The sequence below is a fragment of the Aythya fuligula genome, chromosome 3 (genome assembly GCF_009819795.1).
Source record: "Aythya fuligula isolate bAytFul2 chromosome 3, bAytFul2.pri, whole genome shotgun sequence".
Classification (NCBI taxonomy): domain Eukaryota; kingdom Metazoa; phylum Chordata; class Aves; order Anseriformes; family Anatidae; genus Aythya; species Aythya fuligula.
The window spans coordinates 117,794,981-117,807,177 of NC_045561.1; the positions used below are offsets into that span (position 1 = coordinate 117,794,981).

General features: G+C 56.1%; 1 protein-coding gene across 1 annotated transcript; it reads right to left on the bottom strand.

The window, feature by feature from the left end:
• Positions 1–284: 284 nt before the first annotated feature.
• DRC1 (dynein regulatory complex subunit 1) lies at positions 285–11,943 on the bottom strand. The gene is made up of 16 exons (XM_032184521.1): positions 11,756–11,943; positions 10,587–10,680; positions 10,244–10,356; positions 9,370–9,553; positions 9,037–9,174; positions 8,256–8,342; positions 7,894–8,016; positions 4,506–4,645; positions 3,770–3,904; positions 3,434–3,663; positions 2,845–3,077; positions 2,639–2,728; positions 1,731–1,817; positions 1,009–1,193; positions 634–777; positions 285–429 (listed from the first exon to the last, which is right to left on the bottom strand). Exons 1-16 carry the CDS (start codon positions 11,941–11,943, stop codon positions 285–287), a joined length of 2,316 nt encoding a protein of 771 aa, XP_032040412.1.
• Positions 11,944–12,197: the final 254 nt, after the last annotated feature.

Genomic DNA, 12,197 nt, shown 5'->3' on the forward strand with positions numbered 1-12,197 from the left:
AGGTGTAGGAGAGGTTTATTAGCCCCAGCCGGGAAGCTTTGGCTCATTGCAGCATCAGTTTTGGGGCAGAAAAGAGCCCCCAGCACTCACCGTGCCCCCCAGGGGCAGAGCAGCTCCGGGTCCAGGCGCTGCACGGGAGGGGACAGCAGCTTGCTGGTCACCTGCGGGGAGAGGAAGATGATGGTGATGGCATCCAGGTCCCTGCCGCCACGTCCCGTGCGTGGGGACGGCGAGGAGCAGCTTGGGGACACGTCCCCGTGCTGGAAAACCCCTCTCGTGTGGGATCACAGCTCCGTGTCCCCAGTTTGTAGGGACCCCAGGCTCACCCCGGAGGTGCTGCAGCGCTCCAGCATCAGGCACAGCTCCAAATTCTGCTGCTGCAGCTCAGCCAGCTCGGCCAGCAGGCCGGCTCTCCGCGTCAGGACGTTGCTGTGAGGGGAAGGCAGAGTTAAAGCGACCCCAAAGATACGTGGGGAGGTGTCAGCGGGGTCTCCGGGGGCTGAGAGATCCACATCAAGCCCCGTCTGTAGGGATACGGGGAGCTGAGCCACCTCCACCTCCCTGCTGGGGGGTTTTCGGGTGGTTTCCAGCACCACGGAGAGCCAGCACCCCCACGCAGGTGGGGCCACTCACTAATATTCCTCCAGAGCCACCAGCAGCGCGTCCCACAGCTTCAGGGTTGTCTCTGGGATGACGTGTGCCAGGGCTTCCCAGTACTCCCCATCCTCGGAGCTGTCCCGAACCTGCAGCGCCTCCTTTGCTGCCCTGGTTTTCTCCCTGAGGGACCCAGAACAAAGCCCCCAGGGGTGCTGTCCTTCGGGGGTGACAAACAGCCCCGTAGCCTTCAGCTGCACCGAGCACCTTCATCATCATCACACCGACGAGCACGACCCCGCAGCTGCCTCTAGGGCGATGCAGCATCCCCTAACCCTGCCCGCACAACCCCAAAACCCTTTGTCCCAGTGATTGTCTGGCTCCCTCCCCGCTCTGCTGTGCCCTTCGTCCTACCTCGGCTTGTCAAAACCCCGAACAAATGCTTTCAGGATCCTGAGGACATCGTCAGCATGGATGCAGGCAGATGGAAGGGAGCCCAGTGGTCCCTGAGGAGGTTTGAGCTCAGCACTCCGGGCACCGGCCTCGCTGCCCGCTCTGTCCTCCCCCAAATCCGTGACATCTTCTCCACTTGGGCTTCCCTGGTGGTGGAGGGAAGGTCAGCGGGCTGGGCACCACCTCCTCCTCCCCAAAAAGCCACCTTGGGCTTCCAACCACCCGCAGCTTTAGCATTATTTAGGGAGCTCGGGCAACAACTCGTGTGGGAGAGGCCGTGGAAAGCTTTGCAGAAGATCCTCACAACCCCTCAGCCTCATTTTTTTGCCGCAGGCTCTGCTCGCTCCACGGAAAATGGTGTGTTCTCCACACAGAAAGGGTGTTCTCCAGCTCGGAGGTCGAGTGGTGACATCCCTGGGGACACAACTGCTAAATGAGGGACCTGGTTTAAACGTCTTGTTGGGATCAACCCAGCTCCACCTCCACTGCTGCCCCGTCACAGGCTCCTGGATGGGTTGGGGCTGTGCTGCTGGCCTGGTTTCCCCACATCAGGCCTGGGGAGACGTTTTGGGGTCACCACGATGCCCCGTGCCCCATTTCTGCCTGCGCTGGGGTTTCAGGTGATGTTCTGCTTCCCCTTTTCTCGGCGTGGGCTCTCCCCACTGCTGCCTCTGCAGTCCCACCTGGCTGAGAGGCTCCTCCTGGGCTTTGCACTTCAGGAAGAAATCCACCAGCCGCTGCAGCTCGTCCTCGCTGTTGATCTCGAGGGCCTGGGGAGCAGAGGAACATCTCTGAGACAACACAGGAGGGGGAGCGAAACAAACTGCATTTTTTAGGGTCTTGTGCAGGATCTGAGAGGGGCTGAGCGGTGAGAAGGGGTTTGTGTGAGACAGCCAGAGGTTTCTGGGGGTGGGAGTGTCTGAGAATAGACAGAGGGAGCCTGGAGGTGTTCACTAGCAGCAGGACAGCCTTGAGCCAAGAAGAAATCTTGGCCACGGTGCTTCATGCCCTCCTGGGGTGTTTCTCTCCCTTCCCTGCCACAAAGAGCCCCCAGCAAGCCCAGCTGGACCCCCCTCGGGCAGCTCAGTCCCACTCCACATGTGGCAGAGGTGATTCCTGCCCTGTGCAACAACCCCACGTGGCTCTGAAGGCCACTCTGGGATTTTGAACCCCCTCTCTGAAGCGGCCTGAGCAGTGCAGAGAAAAACACCATGACCACTATGACACCCTCATGGCTCTGTGTGTGACATGTGGCTTCCTTTCTCCCAGTGCTTAATGTGCAGCCTGGAAGAAGAGCTGCCTCCCTGGCTGCCTCCCACCCTTTGGGACATGATTTTTCCAGCCTGTATCTATTTGTCCCTCCTGAAATGCACCCAGACGTTTTTTTTTTAAGCCATTTCTTGGGCCATCGTGTCCTGCACACAGAGCTTTCACACGTGGCTGCCAGCCTTCCCTAAGGAAACGCATCCCTGCAGCCCCTGACGGGTTTAGATGTGGTGATCTGGTTCAGGTTAGCGTTAGGTCAGAGGTTGGACTGGGTGATTTTGGAGCTCTCTCCCAACCTAGATGATTCTGCGGACTGAGAACTCACCGAAAAGATGGAGTCGAGCCTCAGGAGGGTGCGTTCGTGCTTTCCCAGCGCACGCAGAGGCCTCAGCAGCTTTCTCTCAATGAGGAAACCCTTGGGAGACACACACAGAGGAAGCACAGAAACAGCAGTGTCTGCATTCATGTCCAGAACTCAGCCCCCTGCAGCCTGCCCTTCCTGAGCAGGGCAGGAGCAGCATCGCCACTCACCGACTCGTCGCTCAGGAGCTCCAGGATCCTCTTGGTAGTCTTCTTGGAGATGTTTGGCAGAGGTGTGACTCTGTCCCCAGCCTTTGCTGTGCTTTCTTTTCTTCTTTCTCTATCACTCACGTCTTCCTTCTCAGCCTTTGCTATGTTTTCTTTTCCTCCTTCTCCAAAGCCCACTTCTTCCTTCTCTTTCTCCTCCTCTTTCGCTTTCTCCTCCTCTCCTCCACAGCTGCTCTCTGAAACGCAGAAAAAAGGCGAGCAAAAGTCTTTAGATGCTTTGACTACACTCCCCAAACCAGCACTGGCCACTGTGGGAGTCACCAGAGAAATCCCAGTTGCTCCCTGAGACCTGGAAAGGACCCCAAAGAGCCCAGGATGCGAGCTGGCTCACTTGGAACTGGGAGATGCTGGCTCCCCAGGCTGGCTCGGCAGGAGCCAACTCAGAGCTGGGCACATTCCAGACCCTGGCTGGGCTCACAGAGTCAGGAAGATCCCAACCTGTGATGGCAGAGCCAGGAGAGACAGAAGGGGCTCTCACGGAGGAAGGTGAGGGTTTCCCAGTGCCACAGGGGTGCCAGGGGCTCTGTCCCACCTGCCAGGACCTCAGCAGCCAGCTTGGTGGCCATCCTCTTCGCCTTGCAACGCCTGAGGGGGCCGATGTTGTTGAGGAACCAGTGGCGAGGCTGCTCCCAGGGCAGCCCCAGCTGCTGGGTGTGAATGATGCGATCCGCATCCAGGGCTTTCCGCATCAGCCTCTTGGCTTCCTCCTCGTTCATCAGCCAGAGCTCCGTGAACTTCTCAGCGTCGCTGGCAGCAAAATGCCTGTGCAGAAGAGAGAAAAAAACCACGGCAGCCCCAAAACGAGTCAGCTTCCCTTCGTACCTCACTCTGAGGCCTCATCGGAGTGGGTGGCCAGCACGCAGCCCACCTCATCCTCTTCTGCACCTCCTTGCACTGCCCGGTGATGCGCTCGCAGTCGGCTGCCAGGCTCTGGTTCTCCTCTCTGAACTGCTTCTCTTGTTTGTCCAGCTTTGTCCTCAGGTTATTCAGTGAGCTGTGCAGCCTGAAGAGGGGACAGCAAAGCTGGGGATTCCCAAAGAGGCGCCTTTGGGCAAATCCAGCGTGGATGAAGGCTTTGGGACTTGGGGCTGTCTGTCTGCTAGGGACTACTCAGTGCCAAGGTGTGACTGAGCCTGACCCAGCTGGCACAGTTTCCCCTCTGGTAGCTTTAAAAAGTGCTTTGGGGACGGCCCTGCCCTGGGATGGGCTGGGACAGAGGTCACTGGCCTGTGAAGAGAAGAGAAGAGAAGAGAAGAGAAGAGAAGAGAAGAGAAGAGAAGAGAAGAGAAGAGAAGAGAAGAGAAGAGAAGAGAAGAGAAGAGAAGAGAAGAGAAGAGAAGAGAAGAGAAGAGAAGAGAAGAGAAGAGAAGAGAAGAGAAGAGAAGAAAGAAGAGAAGAAAGAAGAGAAGAAAGAAGAGAAGAAAGAAGAGAAGAAAGAAGAGAAGAAAGAAGAGAAGAAAGAAGAGAAGAAAGAAGAGAAGAAAGAAGAGAAGAAAGAAGAGAAGAAAGAAGAGAAGAAAGAAGAGAAGAAAGAAAAAAGAAAAAAATACTAGGAGGTGACAGTGTGTAAGGCAGAGCCCATCTTCCAGGGATGTTTTTGTTACCTGTTGATCTTCCTCTTCTGCTGGGATCTGATGATGGTGTTCTCCTCATCCTGCTTCTTAAGCACCAGCAGGTTGTACTCCAGCTTCTCCTGGTTCAGCAGATAGGCAGCTTTGGTCTGCTGGAGCTGCCTCTCCAGGTTCTGGCATTTCAGAAAACACAAAAACGAGCTGGGCCAAAGTCACACCGAAGCCCAGGTCTTACTAAGTCTGCATCTCCAAGCCCCATCTTCCCACAATTTCTCCCAGCTGGCCACGTGGCATGCATGGTGAGCGATGGAGATGTTGGTTGTCCACGCTGCGGGACCACTTTTGGGGAAAGGAGAAGGGATTGAAGTTGTACCCAGCTTATGCTCACTGAGGCACTAACACGGGCCTCGCTCCTCAACCTGGCTGCTGATTTTCATCTCACTTTTCAGAACTGAGTGCCTTTGGGACCTCTGCCCTCCTGCCAGTTTCATTTAATTAACCAAAAGGCTCAGAACTTGGAGGAAGGGACGCAGAGGAGTGACTGCAGGAGCTCCAGAACAAAACAACCGACACTTCTCTTCCTGCACTGATGCATTTGTGAGCACGGGGTCTCGCTGCGCAGCCTGGAGGACGAGGAGCAGACAGCGAGCTCTCCCCTTTTCCCCCACAGCCGAAATGGAGACATCTTTCTTGGCTTTTCAGCACCTCAACAGCTGATGGAAAGGAAGAGCTGCTCCCGGGGCTGATTGCTGCTGTTTCGTGGGGCTGCTGCTTTCAGCAGGAAGGCATCGTGCCCCATCTACGATTCTTGCTCTACTGTCAGCCCTAAATGCCATAAATAAGCTCAAGGGGACGTGAGAGGATGCGATCAGGGGAAGCCCAGGCTTAGCGGGGTGTGGGCAGCGTGGATGGATGAGAGGCAGTGCTTGGGCCTTGCTTAATTTATTCGTTGGTTTGAGCACGTTCCATGTGGAAGAGGAGGCAAAAAACTGATCCTGAAAAAATTTATAGCACAGTGCTTTTACTGGGGAGGCCCAGAAAGATTTCTTCCACAACAGAAAGCGAGTTGAATTGAGTAAAAGTGATTTGAAATAAGCTGCTACGTAGCCCCGTATTAAAGCATCAATTACAGGCTCAGCTGCACCACGGAATGGTTTGGGTTGGAAGGGACCTCAAAGCCCCCCCAATTCCAACCCCCTGCCATGGGCAGGATGCCAGCCCCCAGATCAGGTTGCTCAGGGCCTCGTCCAGCCTGGCCTTGAACAATTCCGGGGCTGGGGCAGCCACAGCTTCTCGGGGCAGCCTGTGCCAGTGCCTCACCGCCCTCTGAGGGAAGAATTTCCCTCAAGGTCACAGCAAACTGCAGAGCAGAGAGACCCAACCCTGCACTAGATGCTCAGAGAGAGCCTGGCTCTCTGCCCAGGGGGGCTTTGAGGGCAGGGGAAGGGGCCCAAGCTGCAGACGAGAGGCAAGGAGCGCGTTGGTACCAGCTTCAGGGCTCTCCTGAGTAGCCCTGTGTGCAACAGGAAGCGTACAAACAACCTGCACGGCACCCAGCAGCAGCCCCACCTGCCTGGGATCAAAGCCTGACTGAAGCGATGACAAAGGCAAATCCCTGCAGGGCCGAGGGATGTTCCCCTTGCAGCAGGTGGAGAAAAGCCACGGCCCAAACCCCATCATTAAAATGCTGATTACCATCTAATAAAACCGGGGAATACTCATTAGCCTCAAAAACATGGGTCTTCAGCTTTAGCTCTTGACTAAGCTCTTGTTTCAGAGACACCTCGGGACAATGATGTCACTTGTTAACGAGGGAAGTCGGTGCTTCCAACGTCTCTTGTCTTATTCTTGAACTGGAAAGGTGAAGTCTGGGCTATAAAGAGTTAGGACAGAGTTAATTTTCTTTCTAGGAGCTGGTAGGGTGCTGTGTTTTGGTTTAGGATGAGAAGAGTGCTGATAACACACCGATGTTTTAATTGTTGCAGTGCTTACACCAAGCCAAGGACGTCTCAGCTTCTCTCTCTGTCCTGGCAGCAGGAGCTGGGAGGGGACAGACCCAGGACAGCCGACCCCAAACTAACCAAAAGGGGTATTCCATCCCAAATGGGGTCACGTTAAACAATATATAGGGGCAGCTGGGCAGGGGGAGGAGGGCTGGACTGCTCGGGGTTAGGCTGGGCATCGTCAGTGGGTGGTGAGCAATTGCATTGTGCATCACTTGTTTGTACACATCATTAGCAGGAGTGCTATTATCATCATTCTTATTCTTCTTCTTATTGTTATTATTATTTTCCTGCCTTATTAAACTGTCTTTACCTCAACTCACGGGCTTCACTTTCCTGTTTCTCTCCCCCATCCCAGAGAGGGAGGGCGAGTAAACAGCTGTGTGGTGTTTAGCTGCCGGCTAGGGTTAAACCACAACAAATTGTCACAGACATCTTGCTCGTCCCTCTGCCCCACTGAGCGAACACCTTTACCAAGCCAGGCCCAGCAGGAGTTGATTTATGCTACTCCTAAAACCCTGCATCAAAGAACAGCAAACAGGCACAGACGCTGGTGGTAACCACCAAACAAATCCTTGCCATTTCTCGGCTTGAAATCTCAAACCGTGATCTGAATGTTAATTTAAATCTTCCCTACCAAACCCAAATCCCTAACTTTTCCTTGCATCTAGCACGGACAGGGGGAAGTCATTCTCCTCCTCCACCACACAAGACTGGGCATATTTATAGACAAATCTCCCCTCTCCCCTTGTCTAAACAGAGCCAGTCCTTCATCCTTTTATTACAGGCCATTTGTTTGCTTGCTCAAGACTCTCCCCCCCTACTCCCTAGTGTGTTGCCAAACCTGGACAAGGACCTGTAGGTACAAAGTGGAGAGGAACGGTTACTTCCCTGCCGAATATAAAACCTTCTTGAAACTGCAGCTCGATTTTTACACCAGCAGCACTATAATTTGTGAACCTTGATCTCCAGCGTGCTGCTGCCTCCCTCCCGAAGTGGTTCAGGGCTGGTTTGGGACTTTACACCCTTTGGGTTATCCAATGAAGATGAAGATGACACAGGGTCAGGACTGTCCCCCTGCACTTGCCCTTTCAGGCTGAAAAAATGCTGGGGAAGACCAAACCCCACAGCCTGGGGCAAACAGTGGGGTGCCAAACCTCACAGCCTAGGGAAAAATTGTGGAAAGGCAGAGGTGCACTGCTTTGTTCCCACTGCTCCTCACAGACAATTGGGTGCATTAAGAGGTGTCTGTATCTCTGGGAGGCTTTGGCTCCAGGGTTTGGGTGCCTAGTGCTTGTTCAGCCAGTGGTGTGAGGGCTGTGCTCTGTCACCATGTGCCTGGCTACCTCAGTAAGGGCAAACTCAACGAAAAACCCAGGGGGAGCTGCCCCCGTGGCACACGTCTGCCCTTCCTCTACCTGCACGTCATTCTCCAGCTGGATCTTCATGCTGTTGTACTCCTCTTCATCCTGCACCCGCAGCTGGTTCAGCTGTTTCTCAAACTCTTCCACCTTCCTCATGCGGGCGTGCAGGTATTCCAGCTGAGGGCAAAAGGGAGAACACCAAACATTAATGGGGACAGCTTCCTCCCACGATCACAGCTCCCTCGGCAGCACAAAGCAAGGTCATGCACAAATAATTCCCTAACAGAGCAGTCTGAAAACTGCCCCTCTGTCTGAGGGAGCCAGATGCCTCCACACACACTCGTCTTTCACGGCAGCTCACTGCCAGACAGCAGCTCTGGGCCTGGAAACTTTTATGTACCTGGTGGGGACGTTACCTCTTTTGTGTTGTGGGCCTGGATGGCCTCCTCCCACTTCTTCCTGTTGCTGTCCAGCAGCTCTCGCCGCTCGAACTCAAAAGCTTTCTGTAAAAGAGACAGAGCCCTGCACTGGCACCTCTCAGTGACAATTTCATGCTAGTCCTCATCAGGAGAGGATCTGGTGCTGCACACGCTGGCCTGATGTCTCCTCTCACAGGCAGAAACCTGACATTGCAGTCCCACGCAGAGCCCAGAGGTGCCCCGGTGCTGGGTAGCCCCGAGAATTCCCTGGAAATCTGTGGAAATTTGACTTCATCCCAGCCAGACCCAGTACCAAATCGCTGTCTGCAGTTTAGGAGTGGAGCTTGGCCTGACAGCCACTTGATTTCGCCTAACGACGTTAAATGAGAGGAGATGTCCTTACTCATTAGCAAATACAAACCTGATCTGTGAAGTTGGAGCTCCCGTGCTCTGCGAAACGTAAGGCTAAATGACCCCAAGGCTCCTTTTGGGCATTTAGGGAGATGGATGACCAGCCAGCAGGCAGCAACAGCTTCCACGTGCTCCCTGCTTGCTCTGTGCTGAACCACAGCCACTCACAGCATTGCATAAACCAGCCCCTCAGCACTCAGCACCGTCCAGCACTCTTGTTTAGCCATATTTCAGCCTCATTCCCCAAAATATCAGCTCTACTGCTCTGGGCAGCAGTCAGCCTGAGGCTTTTTTTGCCATAGATGTGGAGAAAGGAACGACTGCAGGCCTTCTAACTGGATTGTCCCTCCACCAAAGGGGCCCGTACCTCAATGTGATGCAGTTTGTGGCGGTAAGTTTTCAGCATGATCCGGATCTGTTCCTCCATCCTCTCCAAAAGCAGGTGGATGTCATCCGACTGCTTCTTCATGGCCTGCACGTACTGCTCGTCTTTGTTTTTCAGCTCCTGGAGGAGGAGAGGAGATGCTGAGATCGGAGAGATTCATTTTTCTAGGAAGCCTCAGGGGCTCACGGAGTGTAAACCCAGATGCTGCCTTTTCCAAAAAGGAAGAGGGGATGAGGGCGAAGGGATAGAGAGCCCAGGGATGGGTAGGAGGAAAAGTGGGAGGAAAGATCACCACTGACACAGTCCCCGTGCTACCTGCTGCAGTTCACCGATGAGTTTGTTCTTCTCCTCCAGAAGCAGCGCGCACTGCTGCTGCTGCTGGTTCAGCAGCTGCCACAGCTCCTGCGGGACTGTCACGTCCTCAGCCAAGGCCCACTTGGAGGCGATCTTCTCAAACTCGTAGGCGCTGGACTTGGCTTCGTTCTCCAGCTTTTTCAGCCTGCAGGCAGTGGGGAGGACAAGGTAAATTGGGAGCTGGGGCAGGGCAGCAAGTTCTTCAGCTGCTCCAGACATGTTTCAGTGGCCTGCCCCACGTATGAAGCCACAGGAGCACTCCCCTGCATGATTTAATCTGAAAAGTGTCCTCCAGATGTCAGCAGAGCAGCAGCTTTCCCCCCCCAAACCTCCTCTATGGGCACAGCTCCTGGTTCCTTCAAGATTTCCCCAGCTGAGCAAGGGTCAGAGCTCTTGCTACAGCCAGTTTGCCACAAACTGTTCCTACAGTGCCCTCCAAAGGCAGCTTGGAGCAAGGACTTGGTGTTTCCCAGCTGATCTCGGGGTCCTGCAGGCAGGGCTGAAAGAGCCAGCGCCTCGGAGACTGAAAGAGGGGGATCAGAGAATAATGAGGCTGGAAAAGCCTCAGGAAATCATCAGGTCCTGGGCACGAAGGGATCAATTTGGACGTCAGGTTGTGCAGGGCCTCATCCAGACAAGGGCTGAGGATCCCCAAGGAGGAAGATCCCTACAACACCAGGGGCTCCTGACCCCGTATCTGACCACTCTCGCTGTGAAAACATCAATATCCCATTCCTCAGACTAGCACAGCCTCACGTTTCTCCCACCCCTCACACACCAGAGCCCAGGGGGGCTGTCCTTCCCAGCCGTGCAGACCCAGAGCACAATTTCTTACCTCTGCTGCTTCAGCTCTGCCTCTTCTGCCCTCCTCTGCGTTTCCCTCGAGTCCGCAGCCACCTGGATGTTGGTCACCATCTGCGTGCCTTCGAAGAGCAGCTTGGCCAGCCTCTGTGAAGGAGGTGGTGCACGCATCACGCCCTGAGAGCTGAGCTCTGGGAGGAGGGACGCTCAGGATTCACCCCAGGAATCGCCTCCCACCCGCTCCCGAGGAGTTTCTGTCGCTGCATTTTTTCACGTCAAGATTGCTGTGACACTGGGAACTGCACAAAACTAGAAGGGTAAAAGCAAATGCCTACAGGTCAGGGACACGAGAGGACCTTCCTGTCCCACTGCCGCACCTGCTGGCTCTCCTCCACCTCCTTGTGGCTCCTCCTCTCCTCTTCCTCCTCCTCAACCTCTTCCTTTGGCTCCTCATCTTCTCCGAGGGCTTGCCTGGGCAGAGGAGAGGAAAAGTTGGGGTGGAAGCGGACATTACTGTTAAGGTTTGGCGATGGGGTCCCCAAGCACCTTGTGGTTCCCTCAGTTTGGGGAGGAGATGTTGGGGTGGTGCCAAGAACTCTGGCTCAGGGGGGTGGCATTGCTGAAGCCCGGTCCAAAACTGCTTGGCAGGGAGGAAGGGACAATGCCCTGGTGCAGTTCCAGCCCAGGGAGGTCCCCAAATCCAGGCTCTGACCCCCCCCAGCTGGAAAGCCACTGGTCCAGAAAGCCACTGGTGTGGTGCAGGGGGCATTTGGTGTGTGGAATCACTGCCCCAGTGCTGGGCAGGGGACAGGACAGGGTCAGGGGCCTGGGGACAGGCACACCCCTGATGCAGAATAGACCAACCTGGCCCGTGGGATGCACTGACCCCCTCCGGATCCAGGCTGAAACTGTCCTAACGCTAACCCAGTGCCGCTCTGCAACTGGGATCCTGTGCCAACTGGCAGGGAGTGGGGATCTGAAGCAGTCCCTGCCCCAGAACCAGCTGGGTGAGAGGTCCTGGACCCAGTAAAGGCTGTCATGGGCAAGCTAGGTCCTTGCCCCCTGCCAGCTCACGGTTGGGGTGCTCAGACCCACTGCCCGTGTGGGGTAGGGGATGTTCTGAGACCTCTGGTGCCAGCTCAAGGACGGTCCCTGAGCTTGTGGGAGATCACAGAATCATCTAGGTGGGAAGAGACCTCCAAGATCACCCAGCCCAACCTCTGGCCTAACACCGAGTCCTCCCCTAAACCATATCCCTAAGCTCTACATCTAAACGTCTTTTAAAGACCTCCAGGGATGGTGACTCCACCACTGGGCAGCCCCTTCCAGTGCCTAACAACCCTTCAGGACAGCCCATTAACTCAGGGCGAGCTGGTCCTGCTGCGGGGGTGCCAGCTCAGGGAAAAGGAAGCCACCCAGAACCAGACGCCAGATTTTGGGGCGCAGGCGCTGCAATCGGCGCTGTTTTGGGGCACTGGTTGGCAGCGGGGCCTGGCCCTGTCAGGCCTCCGCGAGAAGGCCCCGGGGGGGGCGCCCCGTTCCTCACCGGCGCTTGGCATCGAGGCGGGCGGCGATGCGGCGGCGGCGAGCGGCGATGCGCTCCTCGGGGCCGGGGCCGGGATCGGGGTCGCTGTCGGGGTCTTGAGGGGCCGAGATCGGGGTCGGGATCGGGATCGGGGCCGGGGTCGGGGCCTGGCCCCGCGGAGCCTCCTCCGCGCCCGCCCCTCGCCTCATGCCGCTCCCGTCGCTAGGCAACGGCGCCGCCGCGCATGCGCAGAAGCGCGGCGGCGCATCCACGGACGCGGTTGCCTAGCAACGCGGAGACGGCGCATGCGCACGGCAGCACCCCCCCCCGCTCCGCTGTTGCTAGGCAACGGGGCGGTGGGGCGCGCGCTTTTTCTCGAAGCTTCCATGCTTTGGGGATGGAGGGGTGGGGGGGCTGTAAGGGGGTAGTTGTGGGGTCCTGGGGGGCTCTGTCATGGGGTCAC